Consider the following 21,398-nt stretch of genomic DNA (forward strand, 5'->3'; position numbering starts at 1 on the left):
CCCGAGTGCTTCGCGTCTCCGGCAGCAGAGGGATTAGACACATGCGCACGATTGGTCTCTTTGTGTGCACCGGGAAGGGCTTGGCTGGGATCCACACTTCCTAACGGGGCAGAGACCTGGCCAGCCAGCGAGCCTGAGCCCGGGAATAAAAAAATGCACCGCACACACGGCCTTTGCAATACACAATTTCCTCGCTCCCACTTGCCTTTTTCCTTGGAAGCATCCCTGCCACCCGTGTTTCCCGGGGTCCCCTCGGGAGTGGAGGTCCAGAGCCTGGCATAGGCGCTTGTCCTCTGGAATCTGGAAGCACTTGGGGGCCGGGGCACAGGGGGCGGGAGTGGTGGAGGGCGTCTGGCCAGCCTCTCGGAGCCCAGCCGCCCCGCAGGCCGGGGGGAGGGAGCCACGCGGCGAATCGGCCCGCCCCCCGCCCCTCCCCTCCCCCGGAGCCCCGGAGCCTCGATGGTGCGCTGCGGCCAGCGGTGCGCCACCCAGTGAGGCGCCCGCCCGCGGGAGCTGCCGGGGTGGCGGGGGCGAAGGTGGGGACCCGCGCGCAGAGGGCGGGCGCCGCTCGCTGCTCCAGGCGCCAGGCCCCGTCCCAGCCCTCGGCCGCCCCGCCGCCCAGCCCTTGTCCCCTCCCGCGGGCGCGGGGGGCGCCGGGGCGCCGGGCGGGCGGAGGCGCGCTGCCGGCGGCGGCTGGCTGGATGCGGGACCTGCGCGCACTTGGCTGCGGACCGCGGCTCCGGACGCGCGGAAGCCCAGCGCGCTGGCATGGCCTCCAACTTTAACGACATCGTCAAGCAGGGCTACGTGAAGATCCGCAGCAGGAAGCTGGGGGTGAGTGGCCGGCCCGGCTTTCTCCTTCCCCCGCGCCCGCCGCCGGGCGCCGCGGGCCGGGCGGGGGGCGGGGAGAGGTGACCCGCGCGGGACCCGGCGGCGCGGGGCCGGGCCTCCCGGAGGCGGCGCGCTTGTTGCTCGGAGATCCGGGGGCCGCACCTGCCTCTGCCTGGGGGCTCTGCTTGGGGGAGGTGGGGAGGGGGTGCTGAGAGCTCCGGGAGCGCCTCGGTCCCCTTCGCCCTGTGCGTGGGGCTGATTCGGATCCAGACTGAGGAGTCGTGTAGGCGACAGGGACTGTCAGGTCCGAGACGAATGTGCCTCGGAGGACAGTTTATACCCCGTGCACCCCCCCTCCCCCCCGGTCTGCTCTCAAAAGTGTAGCCTGTCGGGCAGCACTGCTCAGTGGCAGGAGGTGGACAGACCCACCGATGTGTGTGTGTGTGTGTGTGTTTAGAATCACCGGTTTCTGGCCCCCGCTTCCCAAGCCCATTTCACAATTGTCTTGATGCCCAAGCAGCACGGCGAGTCCCCGCCGGGGGCGGGCAGCGCGGTGACGGTCCCCGCGCAGCTGCCCGCGGTCTGGCGCCGGGTCCTGGGGGCACCCCGATCCCCGCTCCTGCGCCCCCCGGGGCAGGCAGGTGTGTGCTCTGTGTGCTCGCGGCAGTCGCACCGGAGCATTGGAGACAGCAAAGTTTCTAGAGACCTTTTCATAGTTGTTTTTTTGTTTTTTAAAATCCTCTTCCTGACTCGGGACTGAAACCGTTTAGACTCAGGTGGTTCAGAAGTTCTCTTGAGCAGACTAGGAGGTAAGAAGGACGCGTGGATGGCCGAGGGGCCGAGGGGTCGAGGAGGACCTGGGAGGGGGGGTGGACAGGGGGAAGCACCTGGGAAGGGGGCTGCGCAGACCTTGGAGAAGGGATCGGGGTGACTGGCACCAAGTCCCGGAGGTGGATGTGGAGGTGGAGTGGGCACAGGAGCCTGACCCGAGCCGCCGGTGGAACGGGAAGGGAAACGCCTGCTGGGGGTGAAAAGTGTCCGTTTTAGGGGGTGCTGAGTTGTCTGTCTACCTCCCTGTTCTCAAAGTTCCTGTTGGGAAAGCTCCGGGGTCCTGGGGCGAAGCAAGCGGCCTTGGATGAGAACATTCCTTGAGTTCACATCGGAATGGAGGAATACCGACCCTGGAGAGGGGGAAAGGAGGGAGCACCTCGTTGATTTTAAAACTAAGAAAAAAGGGAGAGAATCATAGCTTCATTCACCTGAACCAAGGTCCCTAGAAGAGGAAGGATCCTCAGGCACCCAGAGGTCCCTTTGTGGGGAGTTGGGGGACGCGGGTGCTGGAGGCAGGGGAAAGCCAACGCGCCTTCTTGTGCTGCCTTCAGGGCTGGGTTTCCACGTTCAAGGTGCTGATTGTCCCCCAAGGGCACAGGGCACCCATTCTGGAACTTCAGAGCTGCAGAAGAGGGGCGTGCAGAACTGGGTGGTCACAAAGCCCCTCCCCCAGCCTGGCACGGGGTGATGGGAGAGGCAACCCTCAGCAGGGTGTCTGGAGCTGCTCTGGGGCAGAAGAATGCGCCTCCTTCTTTCCCAGGAGATAAGGAAGGAGCCACGTGAGAAGCCGCAGTCGTCCAGGAAGGAGGCCCCTGGCTTCTGGCAGCCCGGACGCTCCCATCTGTCACCAGCACAGCCCTCAGCCAAGAAAGGAGGCGCAGAGCTAGAGCTGGAGGGGGGAACCATCTCAGGAACTTGACCTTTGCAGCCCTTCCCTCGCCCACGTGGCGCTTATGCATCCTCCTTGCTCTTCCCCGTTCTTGGAATTTCCATTGTGTCTGACATCTCAGATGTTATAAGCTCATGAATGATTTACGTCCCCCGGGATATGTGTGCGTGTGCTCCCGCAGGAGTCACCGTGTTACGTGAAGACGAGACCGAGGAACACAACCGCGAGGACTCTCCTGGCGCGCTTGCCCGTGGGGCGTACAGGCTTCCTCCCCCACTCGAGCTTTCCAGGATTACACACAAAAGAACGGAGTGTGCAACCCAATTAAAGGAAAGGCTCCAAGGAAAGAACATGGAATGCTTCTCAAGTAACTGTGGCGTTACCAGCCTTCGAAATGCCCTTTTTAGAATTCCATTTCCCCCTAAAAATGTGTGCCATGGTAGGGTATTTACTACATGTTCCGAGCTGCTCGTTCCATACGCGCTGTTTAGAGCTATGCCTTTGTAAAGGACAGCCTTCCGGGAACACAATAAAAGTGTTTTTATACACAGATGGATTGCTTTTGTGCTCCATTTGTACTTGAGAAATGTGAACTTCGCAGAGGTCGGTGTTGAAGCAGTTTGTGCTGTAGTTTTAATGGTCAGGTATTAAACTAAATTACCCTTGACCCTTTAGGAGAGTATGATTTATTTAAAAGAGAAACTTCAGAGTTGCTTCTATTCAGAATATTCTAGTGTTCTCAAAGGTGTGCAGCTTAATAAGTACATCCCAGGAGATAATAAAACTCTAAGCAAATATTGTGCGCTTTAAAAATGAAGATGTCCGATTTAGTCATGCCCAAACATGGTAGAAATAGGAATTACATAAACATACTTCATTTTTATGATTAATAATACATATCGCTAATTTTATGGGCTTAGACCTGTGGACTTTCCCAAATTATTTTTAACTCAAAAGGTTCATAGTTATTGTTTTATAGTTCATGTTCAAGATCAAATTTCAAAATAAAAGTAATTCTATTTGTGTACAGATATTTGATTACTGACAGACAGAATTCATGCTTCCAAACCTAATTTTGTAATATTCTAATGGGGAAGAAAAGCCTGAATTGAGGCCAGTTGTATCAGAGAGATCATTGTGTCATGAAAACTATTTTGAGATGAAATGTTCTAATGTACCCTTTACTGCTCACAAACCAGAGCTTAGTGTTAGGCTGAGTGAGGGCAGAAAAGCATTCTTGCCCTCAAGGCAGTGGGCCAACCCTTACCCAGGTGCCTCCAGATTGAAGGGTTGAGGGGGCCCTTGCCATGTGTCTTAGAGATTCTAGCGCTACCTGTTGAGCATAGCTAGCTCCTTAGCTGACTCTTTGGGCAAAGCAGTAAGTGTTCATTTTTATTTATTTATTTATTTTACTGTTTGCTTTGACATTTGTCTTAACTCATCCATCAGCTTTTCGTCATTTAAGAAAATAATTCTAGTGTTCTTGTCCTTTAAAATTGTGTTTATTAAATCATTAACTTTTTAAAGGTATCAGATCTTTAAGAGTATAATGACGTAACTCTTCTAGTCATTTCTTTAACTTGTGTGTTAATTTTGCTTTACAACATATCACTGTTTCCATGAATATAGGGTGAGGCAAAAGTAGGTTTACAGTTGTGAATACTACACGAAACAGTTTATTCTTGTCTTATAATGTATTAATCATTGTATTATTTTCCATACAGACAACTGTAAACCTACTTTTTGCCCTACCCTGTATGCAATATGCCCAACTCTATGGTAGACCCCCCCCCGCACACACACACACCCTTTTACCTGTTGAAACTGGTGTTTCTAAACATCAGACACTGGCTTGACTTGCCACAATGAAGGAACATCATGGTTTTGGAGTATTTTATATTTAATGTCATCCTTTTGGAGCAGCTCTTCTCTTTGGTTTGGACAAAATACTTTGCTGGGTTTTGTATTTTATACAGCCAAAGGGGGAATGTGTAGTGAGATTTTAATCCAGAGCAGGTGCTTGATTAAAGGTGTTCTAGACGTATTAGCCTGGCAAAAAGGACATGGCATGGTTCATGTGCTGGAGCCACAGGACCAGAGTGGAGGTTGCCAGGCCACCATGCTTCCTCACGTGGGTGTTGATCTCCTTGTCTGTGCCAGACTAGCTCTTCTCTGCCTATTTGTTAAAATGTCACTTTAATTTGTGTCCAATACCAGAAGTACCTTCTGATACACACACACACACACACACACACACACACACACACACACATATATAATCAATTTCCAACCCTAAATAAACCATGTGCTTCTATCAGCTGTCACATACATGTTCATGGGAGGGGGCAAGGATACATTCACTGTGCCTCGCCCGCCTTTCCTACTTAGGTCTTTCACAGACTTCCCTCTTCCTCCTGCTCTCCCAATACCCACCATTGCCAGAGTTCTCCGATGGGCTATTTCTTAAAATCATATTCTCTTTCCCTTACAATCCTTATATATTCCTAAGCCCTGCAGTTTTATTCATACTTCTCAAAAGATTTCTTTAAAGTAGATATTTTAAACTTCCATCTTACTTCTATTCTCCAGATGTACATGCCCGACTTTCCAGGAAACACTTCCTGCTTGTACCCTTAGTGCACTCTAAGCCAATGAATGAGTCCAAATAGAACGTCCTATTCTTCTTCCCAAACTAGCCACTCTGCCCCGTAGGAACATATGCAAGTAGACGTTTCTTTAACACTGCTGCTCATTTAAAAATGATTCAGGGCCCGATCTCAGAGGCAACACTGGGTCTTGCCTTTCTCGGAGGCACTACAACCAACCAAGTCCACATCTTATTGGTGCCACCTGGGAATGTCATCTGTGGTCTCTTTGCAGTGAACTTCTGCATCTATAACTTTAGGTTCAAGCGTGGATGGGACTTCCCAGTGGTTCTTTTTGCTGCTTGCCTGATTATTCTTGTAGTCCTGCCAGAGTCATTTTCCTAAATTTCAGCTTGAAACATATAATTCTCCCTCTTAAGTTTTCCCATGGATTCTCATTACCCAGAGTAATAATTAAACTTAAACTTGTAATTCAGAGCTATCCACAATACCTACCATTGTTTGATTTTGGAGATTTTTAAATTATGAAATATTTTAAGCATACTGGAAATTACACAGAATCATATTACAAACTACCCAAATTTTACCAATAAACAGTACTTTCTTCTGACTTAATTTGTTTGGGATAGAAAATGCTGAGAGTTGAAAATCCATTTGAATCTCTTGCCAATTAACACCCCCCCACGATTGTATTCAGTATTTACCTGTTACTATATAGATCAAATTTGTTCATTTCAGTGTTTGTATTGTATGAATAAACTACGCTGCCTCTGTTAGTAATGGACATTTTAAAGATTTTGCAGTTTGTGCTTCACCAAATACATTTAATATCATTCTCTCTGATCACATGTATCCAAGGTCCCCCATGATATGTGATGTGGATAAAAATAGAGTAGCTGGTTTTAAAACATGTACATTTTCACTTTACTAGATGTTTTCAGGTTGCTCATAAGTAATTGTTCCAATTTATAAGCCCAGAGCGATAAAGAGAGAACTTCTTTAATCATACCCTTAATAGTAATTAATACTGGCATATTTCTTTAAATTATGAAATATTTCAGGCATACAGAGAACATAAAACTTTATTAAAAATAACTTTTTGCTGAATTTTCTTCAGCTTTTAAAAAAGAAATAAAATGGATAAAGTTGAAGTCCTTGTATTCCCCAACACAGTAGCCAAAGAAGTAAATTTACGTTTCTAACTCTATGCGTAGTTTTTCTATATTGATTCTATTTTGTATTTCTTTAAATACTGTATACTGTTGCTTTGTATGGTTTCAACTTATTTAATTGGAATCATACAGTCTGACTTCATGAAACATTTTTGTTTTTGCTCAAGGTTATGTTTTTTAGATTAAATCATTCTGATATAGAGTTCCAGTTTATTCACTCAATTGTGTAAATATTCTCCAGTTTGTATTTCCTAATGCAAATGTACAAGAATTTTTTCAGGAACTGCTGGGCATAGATTGGCACATACTTACCGTATTTTCCGGAGTATAAGACGACTTTTGAAACGAAAAAAAGTCAACCAAAAATCGGGGGCAAAAGACCAAAATTGCACAAAAATTACCTGCAGATCTTGACCGCAAAGTAAGTCTTTGAAGTTGGGGGTAGTCTTTTACAGCGAATATAGGCCTAAACCTATGTTTTAACTGTAAAATTAGGGGGTCGTCTTAGGTTTTGCCCAGGTGTCTCCCAAAGGTGTCTCCAAATGCATTCCCACTGAGTCCCCTTCCCTCCGCTTCCTCACCAAACCTGGTGGGGGAGACTTTTTCCTCTCCGGGGTAAATGGGTGGTTTAAAGTTGTGCTTCTCCACACTTTGCACATACTTTCATATTTATTGACCTATAAATTTTCCTGGTTTGTGAGTTAGTTCTTCAGTTCTACAGCCCATCTTTGTATGTGATATCAGGATCTAAAAGTTTTATCTTATATTTGTAATACTGTTACAAACTATCTACTTCCATGTTGTGGATTGCCTTTAATTTTCTTATGGTTTCCTGTGTCTTACTGATACTTTACATTTTAGTGAAATCAATTTTTCTGCCTGTGGCTTGTACTTTTTGAGTCTTATTTAAGAAGTTATTCCTCACTGAAACATAAAATTGCTATTTTCTATTATTTTCATGTAAAACTCTATACACTTATACTTTTAATCAATCTGTAATTAATCCTCAGTTTTAGATTTAAGTTTGGAATCTATTTGTCCCCATATGGATAGCCAGTTTTTCACCTCCTTTATTAAATATTCTTATCCATGAGCTTGTTAAAACAAGTCCTATTTTTTGTTTTTGAATTTATACTTCCAATATTTTGTTGAATTAACTCTTATGTACTTAATGTTTTTGTTGTTGTTTTGCATGAATATTTTTTATTTTAAATGAGATATTCTCATTGGTTGTTGCTGGTTTAAATGCAAGCTGTTTTTTTGTTTTGTTTTGTTTTGTTTTCCAGATCTAGTATCTAATAATAATTCAGTAATTGAATATTGAATATATTGAGGTCTTTCTCTGTGTAGTCACTATGTAAGTGCCCAGGAAACATCAAAGCAGAGAACATGAATCTTAACTTCTGGGAGCACATATAATAAGGGGTTAAGAAAATAAACAGATGGTCATATATCTGTCTTTTGTAAGGGGAAATGGTGAGAGAAAGAGAAGGCAATTCTGCAACGGCGAACCAAGAAGGCTCCAGAAACATAGAGGCGTTTCAGTTAGTTCTGACGGAAGAGGTAGAACTCATGAGGAGAGGTTAGACAGTAAATGGAGTAATCTGGGCAGGGTGAAGGGGTCATGGACTATCTTAATTGTGTTTTGTTTTACTACATGTATTAAAAATAGTTAGTGTCCTACAATTAAGCACTGTTTCTTCAAAGCCACAGCCTTTCAAATTTGGAAATCTACATAAGTAATAGTAACAAAAGGAAGGGAAACAAAAGAGAGAACTTGAATTCTGGATCTTGTGGCTGAGTTGGTAGAAGTATTGTTACTGTCTTCCATACATGGCGCATAGAACGGTGGATGGTTCAATGCCCTATCAGGGCACATACCTACATTGTGGGTTCCATCCCCAGCTGTGGTAGGTGAGAGAACTTGAAAATATGTTACTGAAATATTCCATAATAAAGTTTAATTTTAGTGAAACTTTTCTATAAAAATTACAAAACTTAACAGTTCATCACTGCAATTCTAAAATAGGTTAAAAGATACCAAATCTATAGATAAACTGAGTAGAGTGAAAACTCCTTTAAGCTGATTATTTATTCATCTACTATTTTGAGAAAAGAGAGGGAGCAGATATATATGTTTTTGAATTTGAACATGATTTCAATATGTAAAATTAACATTATTTATAGTTTAGCTAATTAAATAGTGACTACAGGCAGCAGTAATACATTTGTTGGTGTCAATGCCTAGAAATTAGAGTTCAGAGTTTATACACTTAAACTCTCCCTCAAAGAAAAAGAAAATATAGAACATCTGAGGGTTAAAATAAAATATAGAACAAAATCCCAAATGGGAAACTCCTGCTGTTTATGAAAATACAATGAAATACATGTATTAATGGAAGAAAATTCAATTTTATTTAAAGCACATACTAATACAATTTAAAAATGTCCATTGGAAAATACTTATTTGTGTCATGCTTGAAACATATAAAATAAATGAAGTTAAAGAGCAGTCCCCTACGATTTCCTAATTAAAGATAAAGTGAATGTGCATTATATTTCCTAGCCAAATAAGCATTATTCAATCAAGGCTTGAAGGCAGTGGACATGTCTGCTTGACCTCAGAACCCAGGGATTTGCTGGTTTTAATGGTTTTGATTATTGCGAAGTCATGGAAGTGGCGGCTTGTGACAACTGTGGTGTAAGTAAAATTATAGACACTGTCTTCTACTCAGTTTTATTTAAAGAGCTTCATTCTGAGTCTTCTAATGGGTTTGAATCTACTTTGTCAATATTAATAAGACCCAAATTTATTTTCAAATTGAAACAGAACACATTCAGGGTTTCTAGGGGATCTATTAGAACTGTATTTATTAATGCTCATTGAACACTCCTTCTGCTTAGATGCTTGGAGAATGGGTAATCATACACTCTTAGAAAGCAGGCTTCAATCTTCCTCCCTGAATGTTTGGTGTGTGCTTTTTCTTTCCCTCCCTCCCTCCCTCCCTCCCTCCCTCCCTCCCTCCCTCCCTCCCTCCCTCCCTTCCTTCCTTCCTTCCTTCCTTCCTTTTTTTTTTTTTTTTTTTTTTAAAGACTCAGAGAAATATTTTTAAAATGCATTACTTAATTGAATGGCATAAACATAATAGTGTTGACTTCTGGGAAGCTTTCTCTTACTGTATTTTCCGGCGTATAAGACGACTTTTGAAACAAAATAGTCAACCGAAAATCGGGGCAAAAGACCAAAATTGCACAAAAATTACCTGCAGATCTTGACGGCAAAGTAAGTCTTTTCTTTGAAGTGGGGAGTAGTCTTATACAGCGAATATAGGCCTAAACCTATGTTTTAACTGTAAAATTAGGAGGTTGTCTTATACACAGGAAAATACGGGTAGATATTTTGCAGAAACCTATCCCTCTGACACCCAGTAGAACTGGGTGCAGACAAGGGATGTTCAACTGACTTTTAAGTAAGCAATATTTTCTTATTGCATCAAGTTTTAGAAACTAATTATGATGTAATAGCAATGTTTTAAAACTAGAATAGCAGCAAAAATTACCACAGATACAGCTAAGTCACATGTCCATGCAGGTCTCACGCTGTGAGAAGTCCCCCTGCTGGTCACTGGGTGCGGTACACAGCAAGGCTCAGTATACATGTGTTTTTAAGGGACTTGCTAAGCTCTGTGTCTTAGGTATACACAGCAGAGGAGAAGACACAGATATTCTTTCCCTTTCAAAGACCTGGGTATAACTAGTTTGGAAAGAAAGGTGGAGTGTTTCTTCTCAGGAATTATTTAAATAGTCACTTATTTGACACTAAGGTAAAGAGAGAGAGCACAGGAATTTTCCATTTGGGATTTTGTTCTACATTTTATTTTAACCCTCGGATGTTCTATATTCTGTAAAGTGTTTCCAAAGCTTAGTGAACATTGGAAAAATGCTGTATGCACTCACTATAGCTGCAAATACAGCAAGATTTCTTATTTACACATGATTTTTTCCACTGGGGATAATCCGTTTCCCATTTTATTGTGCCTTTTAACTATTTCTAAATGGCTTTTGTTCTTCTTTTCTGAGTGTAGGTATGTGAGGTAGCATTCGGCTTTGTGGGGAAGTCTAGAAGGATCTGGAAGCCCTGATGGAAAGGTGGGGACAAGGCTCATAGCCAGGCAAAGCTGAGTTTGAAACTTCAAATTACTTCCGTGCTTTGCACTTTAAGCTCCTCATGGGAAAAATGAGGAAAATAATCCTTCCCTATGTGAAAGTGAAGAGGCTCAAATAAAATGCAAGAAGATAGCATGTGCACACGAGGGGTATGCATAGACATCTGCACGCGGGGGTGAAATTCAGCAGCTCTTAAAGTACTTTAGATCCCACTTATGGGAGTTCCATTAGGCTAATTTAAAAATTAGTTGACTGTTTTAAGCTTTTGAAGTTATAATAGAAGACAGAAAAGCACTAAAATTAAGCTTTGCAAATTAACTACATATATATCCCCCTATTCCTGGCAAATTTTGTGCATTTTTTGAGTTCATATTAAATCAGTTCTAATAGCCACACCAAAAAAAAAAAAAAAAAAAAAAAAAAAAAAATCACCCTTATGTCAATGCCCCATGACATTAAAGTAACATTTCATGGAAGCTACTATTATAGTACTGTGCTATACTATCAAAAATATATAAAAGTATGACAGATATCTACACTAATAAAAGAGTAACATGCTAATTGACTGTACCTCCACCACGCCCACCAGCCAATCAGGGTGAGTATACAAATTAACCCAACAAAGATGGTGGGTTAATTTGCATATGCAGGCACCCAGTGGCAGGGGTGGGGTGGGACTTGTGTTGTTGCCATGGTGACGACGCAGGTGTTCCACACCATCCCAGCCCTCTGGGCCTCTTGGCAGTGTGGGAAGGTGGAAAAGTGGCTCCAGCCAGAGAGAAGGTGGTGCTGGCAGCCAGGGGAAGGAAGGCCCATTCTTACACAAATCTTCATGCATTGGGCCTCTAGTTCTACTCTAACAGAGCTTACTTTTTGAAATTCAATAATTACACTGTTCCTTTTGTGTCCATCTTACCAGCTAGTGATAGATATTTTGAAAACATTGGAGGACAAGAGAAAATATATTTAATGAGTCATCTCTGTACATAACATCTATTGATGTATAATTTAATAGGAATTATTCTGAACTTCAGTTCTTATAAGGAAGCCTTTTTAAAGCTTTACTCTCCATGGCTCACTCAAGCTTGGGTAGCATAGACAAGTTAAATGAACAAGTTATTCATGAATCAGAGCATTCCATTCCTCAGCCCACCAGAACATGCATGGGACAATGTAGCAGTCAATGTAGATACAAATCTGTTTTCTTTTTTATAATAAAAATATCAACCACCAGGGGATGTACACAGTAATTGTTCATTCAACAGCTGTTGCATGTGAAAAGCACCCCAGGTGTTCTGTGATATAAAGAGATGGCTCAGATAGAAGTGAAACATCACTATGCATAATGCAGCACTGAGTATTTTGAGTGCTTTAAGGAAGACACAATAAAGTATTTTCGATATTGAGAGAAAAGGACAAATTGTTCTTGCTGGAAGGAGGGCAGAGTTCAGAAAAATACTTTAAAAAAGGCGATAACATTTAAGCCTGGGATTAAAATGTGGTTACCCTGGGATATGCAGAGATGGGGTAAGAGAACAAAGTAAAGGATTCAGAGGATTTGGATAATCCTAAATTGTGTACAAACTCTGCATAATTAATCAGTCTTTCATTTACCTTGTGTTTTATTATTTTTTAAATTTCACCATGAATGTTATTTTTGACTTGTTTTATTCTCTTTCCTTAAAATAGAGTAAATTTGCTCATCTTATGAATGATTACAAAATTACCTGGAATTATTCCTTATGCGCTTTTAAGTTTTAGCTATTTTTAAGGATTCTTAATATGCTTGGCAAATTATTTTTCAGCAATAGGAATTTAATTTCTGTTTGATACTTTTTTATATGCTGATTACTATCTTTAAAATACTTGTATTTTCCCCTCAAATATTATAGTCATATATATTTTTTCATTCATAGGGATATATTAGAGGCCCGATGAATTAAAATTCATGCGAGAATAGGCCTTCCTTCCCTACTGCTGGCACTGCCTTCACTCCAGCCCAGAGCCACCTTCTGACTCTTGCTTTGTGTCAATTTGCATATTCCCTTCTTACTGGCTGTGGGTGCCACCATATTTGTTGCAGAGTTATGGTCAATTTGCATATTCTATCTTTATTAGATAGGATATATATATGTGTGTGTGTGTATATATATATATATATATATGTATTTATGTATGTATACACACACACACACACACACACACACATTTATTAGTGTTAGGGACATCTGCATTCTCCTCACTACATTGTTATAAGATAGGCTGAGCCTTGGAAGGTGCTCTATATCTCTATATAATACTTATTGAATTAATACACAAATATGTGGAGTTCACAATAATTTTATATAAAATGATGATGATAACTCAGATTTTTTCATTTGATACAAAGAGGGTACATAGAGGGTAGTCTACCTTTCAATGAATGCATTAGTAAAGTCAGGGTCTGAATAAAAAATGTGGAAATGATTTTTACATATTGATTTTTTAAAATTTTCTGTGTTGATAGGAAGATTTTGGTGTCTGAATGTGAACATTGACTACGTGCTCACTTCATAGCTCCCTCTCAGCAGGCAGCTAGAGACTGAACCCTTACGAAGCCCTGTGAGACTACCGTAGCTTAGTGGTCAAGTGCATAGATTCTATGGCAATACTGTTTCAGGTTAAAACTCTGCTCCAGCACACACTGGCAGTGTGTGTGGAAATTGATCTCCTCTTTGTTCTTCACTTTTCTACCTTGCAAAAGGTGTTGGGGTGAAGACTAAATGAGTTAAATCATTTAGTAAAGTGATGCAAGTAAAATGCTATAAAGGAGTGTGTAATTATTAGAATATTATTGGCACCAGAGGACCCCACTCTTCTGACCACTGCTGCTTAGGACAGAAGTTGTTACTCTTTGAAAGCTGGAGACATATGAATTCATATCTGCTTTTTAGATATCTCTGCCTATAAGAGAATAACTGATGGAGTGCCATATGTGTTCCATTTGTTTCAGATTCTATTAGTTGACTTTATGATGCTGTAGATCAGTGTTTCCCAAAGTGTGGTATGCGTACCCCCAGGGGTACGGGAAGAGTTTGGTGGGGGTACGCGTTGCACCGGAGTTTGGTGGGGATATGCACTGCACCGTGCTTAGCTGCGCCTAATTCTACGTTCTCATGAGTATGAGGGGTACTCAGCGTTACGAAAATTATAGAAGGGGTACACATATGTCAAAAGTTTGGGAAACACTGCATAGATAAACTCTCAGCTCAGCATGACTTCAAGACCATTCAGGATCTGCCCTTAGCCTTTCCAGCAGTTCCCTGTGTATTTTTTATCTCCCTTGTATCACATACTCTAGACACATAGAATTACCTGCTTCTAGCTCTATCTTGCATCAAGGAGTTGCTCATGTTGCTCCCTACACATAGACCTGCAACAATCTTCCTGCTACATTTGCCAATTTAAGTTCTCGGGTATCACCTCCCTAGAGATGGCGATCCCAAGTCCAGGATAGAGCTTTATAGTAAATTTTAAATTTGGGAATTGAATCGTCCAACTTTGTTCTTTATCCCAATTGTTTTGGCTACTTGGGGTTACTTACAATTCCATATTGAGTTTTGAGTCACATAAAGTTTTTCAAAAGGCCATGGGATTTTGCTAGGAATTGCACTTACTATGCAGATCTCTTGCTGGGTGGGTATTTCCATTCTAACTACTGATTGATGAACATGGGATGTCTTTCCATTTATTTCGGTCTTCTTTAATTAATTTTGGCAATGTTTTGTAGTTTAAGTGTACAAGTCTTCCACCTCTTTGGTTACATTTATTTCTAAGTATTATATTTTTGATACTGTTATAAATGGAATTGTTTCCTTAATTTCATTTTCAGATTATTCATTGCTAGTATATAGAAATCCAACTGAGATTCTCATGTTGATCTTGTATTCTGCCACTTTGCTGAATGTGTTTATTAGTGCTAACAGTATTTGGCTGTGTGTGCATGTATTTTTTCTATATAAAAGGTCACGCTTTTTGCAAATATAGATATTTTTGCTTCATTAAAATTTTTTTGATGCCTTTGATATTTTATAAGCTAATATTTCTGGCTAGCCCTCCTAATACAGTGTAGAATACTAGCAACAAAAGTGCTCATTCTTGCTCCTGATCTTAAACTGAAAGCTTTCAGGCTTTCACTATTGAGTATAATGCTAGCTGTGGGATTTTCACAGATGCCCTTTGTGAGGAAGGAAGTTTCCTTCCATTTCTAGTTTATGGAGTGCTTTTATTATAAAAGGGTTTTGGATTTTGTCAAGTGCTTTGTTTGCTTGAGATGACTATGTGGCAGGGACTTTTTTCCCTTCAATCTATGATGGTATATTACTTTGATCAATTTTCATATGTTGAACCATACTTACATCCCTGAGATAAATCCCACTTAGTCATGGTGTGTAATTCCTATATAAAATAGATAAACTAGAAAAACAGACTACCAGAACTGACTGAACAAGGAATAAAAAAATGCATGAGATGATCATGTGACAAGGATTTTCCAGAAAATGCTACCTTATCCCTGAGGATACTGATGAATTAACCATAAGCCCTCATGCTGGTCATTCAGGGAGCTTTTAGGCAGGTCAAAAAACACACCACAAGCCTTTGAGAATGATGCCCATGTGTTCCTTCTGGCACCGGCAGCCTGCACCAGGAGTCTGGGCTGCTGTTTTTCTGGGCCACCACTGATCAGGAGGCTGGGAGATGTCCCGCAGGCAATTAAAATGCCACGGCTGTCTCTCAGGGCAATGCAATAGCATCTTTCTTCAAAAAGCTTTCCCTGGTGGTTCTGTTTTTGGGCTCCATTCCAGAGCTCTGAAGAAGCTAACTCTGATAGTGGTTCTGGTTTTCAGGGGCTTTTGTGCAAAGATGGAGCCTCCCTACACTGCCATTTTGGTGTTGTCACTCCTTATTGGTTCTCAATAGTTGCTGACACTGTGCTTGATCCTTTATGGGAGATCATTAAATGTATTTTTGAGAACTGGATAGCAAGGCCATCTTTTACATCAAATATTAGAGACAATGAGAAGTGACAGAATATGTTCAGCAAATACTTTTTAATTAAGTGGCTTTTATATCAATTACCACATTCTAAAAAGTAAGAAAATAGCAAAATACAAACTATATATTAGGCCAATCAAATAATTTATCACCATTCCTGGGTGCTTTGAAAGTGAAAAGAAGAGCCCAACAGTTTGGAACTCAGGATTAAGTCGTACCTGGACTGTATCGACTACCCAATATGTATGCCCACTCTAGTTCAGTCTTACTCTCCTGTGATAAACTTGACCTATGGTCTAGTCCCTTATTTTTAATTTCTAATTTTAATTTTTAGTTTTTTATATGCTTCTGTAGCTATGCAAGGAGCTTGTTGCTAACGAGTTGGGCACAGGATAAACAGCTTTAAATGTAATACATTTATGAATAGTATTTCCTGTTCTCATTTAGAAATAATTAAATTTATGTAAAATATTACATTGGAAACCTTTGCATCACTATTGTAAAAATTTAATTTAATATGCAGTAATGAGGGATTTAGAACTTATTTTTAGTCTTAAATCCTTTTTTAGTTAATTTTTGTGTATGCTGTGAGATAGGTTTCAATTTCATTCTTTTACATATGAATGTCCAGACATCCTGTGTTCATGGATTGTTTAAATGTACAGGCTCCCCCAAGCAATCTATAGAATTAATCTCTCTATTGAAATCCCAGAAACATTTTTTTACAGAAATGGATAAGCAATTCTATAATTCATGTGAAATCACAAAAGACCATAGATACACATCGCTACATCAGTCCTGAGAAGGAATAACAAAGCTGGAGGCATAACACTTCCTGATTTCAAAATATATTTTAAAGCTACATATATAATAAAATATATAACAAAGTGGAATAGAATAGACAGCTCAGAAATAAATCCATACATTTGTGTTCAATTTATCTTCCACAAGGGTCCCAGGAATGCATGATGAGCAAAAAAAAATAGTCTTTTCAACAAATGGTGGTGTGGAAAGTAGTGGGTAAGCTTCTAACAATAATCACAGGATTCCAGCAGATCCTGGAATTCTATTGTGGTTGGGAAAAAAGTCACTTGGTCTACTTTACCTCTTAAGTCAGCAGAAAACCTTTGCTACATTTAGGGTTTATAAATTAATTTTGTATGCGTTTATTTTACTACATAAAGTGAACATGGCTTGAACTATTTTAATAGAAATATATACCCACATACGATATATAATGATTATTATTTTTTAAATATATTTTTTATTGATTTCAAAGAGGAAGGAAGAAGGAGAGAGAGATAGAAACATCCTTGATGAGAGAGAATCATTGATCGGCTGCCTCCTGTAAGTCCCCCACTATGGATCGAGCCTACAACCCAGGCATGTGCCTTTGACCGGAATTGAACCTGGGACCTTTCAGTTCGCAGGCTGGTGCTCTATTCACTGAGCCAAATCAGCTAGGGCTATATAATGATTATTGATATATTTTGTATATTTATATATTATTTGTGTGTATATGAAGAATTTATACTACAAAATATCTCAATGAGGGTTTTTTCCCCCCAAGTGCTTTCTCTTTTTTGCTATATAGGCCATATTTGTTAGAATCGTGTAGAGGCACAATTGTATGTTAGGAGATGTCTGATCATAGAGGTATGAAGTAAGATTACAGAGACTCAGGATATTAACTGACAGCAGATGAGAAGCATAGAACATTTTAGAGGTAAATGCCACAGGATGAAATGTAAAATATTGGCAATCCTTCTGTCTCAGTAAAATTACCTGCAGCTGTATTGGCAAAGGACTTGTCATTTATATCCAAAAAGCTGAATTATGGGCAATTTGAACTCATTTATCTTTTTAAAATTCAATGCAAATAATGACAACATTAATCTTTTTTTTCCTCCAAAAGAATGAACAACTAGTTTGAATGCCAATTCCCTTAGAGATTTCCATGACTACAGTGCATCCAGATTAAATTCCAGAATTTAAAGGACAGATTAAAGACCTCAAAAGTAGAAAAAACACAAATTTCAAATTTGTTTCTACTATGTAAAAAAATTATCATTCAAAGATTACAGTCAAGAACTATATTTACAACATCAAAATGTGTGTTATTTTAGAATTCTGTAGAAACTTTGTTTTTATGCAGGAATACATTTCAAAACTAAATTATTTTCTAATTTTTTCTTTTATTATTAGAGTCCCAGTGCACAAATTCATGCATGGGTGGGGTCTGGCCAGCCTGGGGCCAGCCCTGTCAGGAGGAGGAGACAGCAGGGCTGGGCTGGCTGGGGGGAGGGGCTGCAGGTGATTGGCCAGTGGTCCCCTCCTGATTGGGATGGGGGAGGCCAATTTGGGGCGGGGGCAGCGGGCATTGGGCCAGCTGGCCCTGCCCTTGATTGGTGTGGGGGAGCTGATGGGGGCAGAGCTGACTGGTGGGAGAAGCTGCAGGCCAGTTGGGGTGGTAGGGGCTGGCCCTAAATGGGGTGGGAGGGCTGCTCAGGGGCCAGTAGCCAGGGGGAGGGGCCATGGGTGGCTGGCCAGCTGGCCCCACCCCCAATTTGGGGGGCTGATAGGGGTGTGGCCAATGGGGGGAGGGGCTGTGGGCAGTTGGCCAGCTGGCCCTTGATCAGAGGGGGGGGATGACTGAGGAATGGAGCTGGCGAGGGGGGGGGAGGAGCCAAGAACAATGAGGTGGTGGGGGCCATTGGTGGAGGTGCCACAGATGGTTACTGGCCAGCCCTGCCCCTGATCGATGTGGTGGGGCTGATTTGGGGTGGGGCTGGGCTGGGGAAGGAGCTGCAGGAGGTTGGCCAAACAGCCCTGCCCCTATTGGTGTAGGTGGGGTGATCAGGGGTGGGGCGGGCCTACTAATGGGGCTGCAGGCCAATTGGGGTGGGGCAGGCAGGCTAGGGTGAGGGGCCTCGGGAGGTCGGCCGGCCAGCCCCACCCCCCAATCTGGCCGGTTTTCTGGCGACAGTGGGTGTCATAGCGGCTGGTTGTTCCTGTCATTACATCATTTTGGTCACTGGTTTTATATATATAATCTAACCTCAATAAAGTATACTTTAGTGACAACTAAAATTTGCTTTTTATATATTTGAGGGCTCATCAGCTTTTTTGAATGGTTGGCACTTTTCTCTTTTTAAATCTACTTGCCAAGTTTCTTCTTAACCTTCTTGTGAGTCCTCGTGTTGGGTTGATAACACCAATGATAACTAGTGGCTAACCTTTATGGATGCCTTCTTTAACATGTGTCCATGTTCTCAGCTTGTTACTTTTTAAAAAATCTTATAACTACTTCTTCCTATATTTGAGGAAATTTAGGTATCTGGTGACTGGAAAATTCTAAAACAAGATTAAAACCCAGTAGTCCATCTCTGGAACTTCTCACTGCTTTCGGCGGTGATTATCTTCTGTGTCTATATTTAATTCTCCATGGCTAAGCTCCTGCCACTGTGGTTAGCTCTCCTGTCACTGAATTCAATTAATACGATGGTACAATTTCCATTCAGGAAAAAATCTCAACAGGAACCATGAAAGCAGTGTATTCATTACCTCTGTTATTTGGCTTAAATATATATAATTGATATGTACACTTCAGACATTTTTATAAAAGGATGTAATACTATCTTATATTGTATTTATGCATTAAGGTCATTAAGCAAAGATGCTATTTTCCTATTCATATGTTATTTGTGTTTCTTATTTATTTAATGCCATTTGTGCATATCATTTATGTAATCATTATTCTCTCATGGTTCATATTGATATTAAAGAGTCTCCACAGTGGCCAGTGAGACCCTTTCCTGGCTAGTTTCTGTGTGTCCTCTTCACACCCTATCAGCTTTTAAGCACTTACTTTCTGGTACAATATATAGGGAGTGTTGGGGAGAGGAGGAAACTCTTCTTTACCAAAGAATGAGCAATAAAAATGCTAAATGAGTGATAGAAATAGAAAAAATGTGTTGCAATCATGGAAATAATCATTGAATCACTCCAACATCACTGATTATTGAGTGAAAATAACAAACTGAATATCACAACTTCAATGATAAAACTTATCACCAAGAATGGGCCCAGTGAGGTAACTGTTTCCCTTTGCAATGATGCAAAGCAAAGAGGTATACATGTCAATCATAATATAACATATCAATAATATTTTAATAACATAATAAATATATTGACATAGTATACTTACCGTGTTTACCCGAAAATAAGACATCCTCCGAAAATAAGACCTACTTACAGGTTTCCTTCTGAGTGAAATATAAGACATCCCCCCGAAAATAAGACCCCCCTAGGCTAAACATGAGAGATTTGGTCCACTAATTCTGAAAGAAATGGAGTCACAAGAAATTACCAGGAAATTCAGGAATTGGATTGTTATGATGATGTTCCAGAAGATGATGACATGATTGTCATTGAATAAATGAGTAAATTCTTGATACTGTAGGATTCACAGTTTGTCTGGTTTGTGTTGACAACTACCATACTACCGTACCGTATACAGGTAATAAATTTCCTTTATTTTCATTTAACAATAAATGTGTACCATATTCTTCTTCATGGAAAAATAAGACATCACCTGAAAATAAGATCTAGCGCATCTTTGGGAGCAAAAATTAATATAAGACACTGTCTTATTTTTGGGGAAACAGGGTATATATACACAATAATTTGAAAGATACCGCCCTGACTGGTGTGGCTCAGTGGATAGAGCATCAGCTTGCAAACTGAAGGATCCCAGGTTCGATTCCAGTCAAGGGCATGTACCTTGGTTGTGAGTACATCCCCCGTGGGAAGTGTGCAGGAGGCAGTGATCAATGTTTCTCTCTCATCCATGTTTCTAACTCTCTATCCCTCTCCCTTCATTTCTGTGGAAAATCAATAAAATATATTTTTTTAAAAAGAAAGATACCAATAAGTTTTTTAATGCAAGTAAAACCATGCCTTTATGCTTTATAAAGCTAGTGAATGAGTTTGACCAATGCGTTTGTACTTAACTATATTATATTAATGTTTCTACATACCCGTCACGTATTATAAAACAACAGTTAAATATTAATTCATTCACACCTTTTCATGGGCAGTAAAGAAGTTGAATCAGATTCACAGACAGTGAAGAAGTCATGTAACCAGATCATTGGTCTGAGAAGTTTATATTAACTGACACTTTTGTGGATTTATTACTTTTCAACTAAGCTTCTGAAACTATCATTTTTTTAACTTGTACAGAACTGGTAAAAAAAAAAATGGCATCTCTCCTAAAAAAAAAAAAAAAAAAAAAGTGTATTTTCTTCTTTCCATAGTTCATAAGCATTATCTTAAGAGCCCACTTCTGTCTTTCTTGGGGTTTCCTCTCAAGCCAGCAGCAACTTCTGCTTCTCATAGAGTCCTTTAACTTGTCTTATTTGTGTGTATGTCGGTGTATTTTTTGTTGTTATTTTCCATTAACCATAAGGTTCATGGAAGCAAGAATCATGTGCTTTTTTTTTTTTTTTTTTTAAACTGTGTGTTCTCAAGACCTAGCCCAGATCTTGACAGATAAAGGTTAATCCACACCATTTAGAAAATAAAATGCTAGTCTTCTTGCATCGAGATGTGTGTGTGTGTGTGTGTGTGTGTGTGTGTGTGTGTATGTGCACATACACACGAGTGTGTGTCCTCAAACCTCCCTTTGGGCTGCGATGGTTAAGAATATTTACAAAATGTATATCCTCAAACATCAGTTTCCCATGAATATTTTGATTACATTATTGCTTCTTTCCATTTCAGTATTAACAATTCTAAATGTCATGGGTATCTTCAGGTATATTTATTCAACACATTCTTATAAATGATAGAAAGACCCTGATGGTT

The 21,398-nt window shown here is 40.8% G+C and overlaps 1 protein-coding gene across 1 annotated transcript in view; it reads left to right on the forward strand.

Annotated features, from left to right (window-relative positions):
* Positions 1 to 436: 436 nt before the first annotated feature.
* DOK6 (docking protein 6) overlaps positions 437 to 21,398 on the forward strand; it is a 225,520-nt gene continuing 204,558 nt past the window's right edge. The window contains exon 1 of the mRNA XM_084887401.1: positions 437 to 834. Within this exon, the coding sequence (XP_084743527.1) occupies positions 769 to 834 (66 nt within the window). The 5' untranslated portion in view covers positions 437 to 768. The remainder of the gene's footprint in view (positions 835 to 21,398) is intronic.

The sequence above is a fragment of the Pipistrellus hanaki genome (assembly GCF_964339955.1).
Source record: "Pipistrellus hanaki genome assembly, chromosome: 6".
NCBI classification, from domain to species: Eukaryota; Metazoa; Chordata; class Mammalia; order Chiroptera; family Vespertilionidae; genus Pipistrellus; species Pipistrellus hanaki.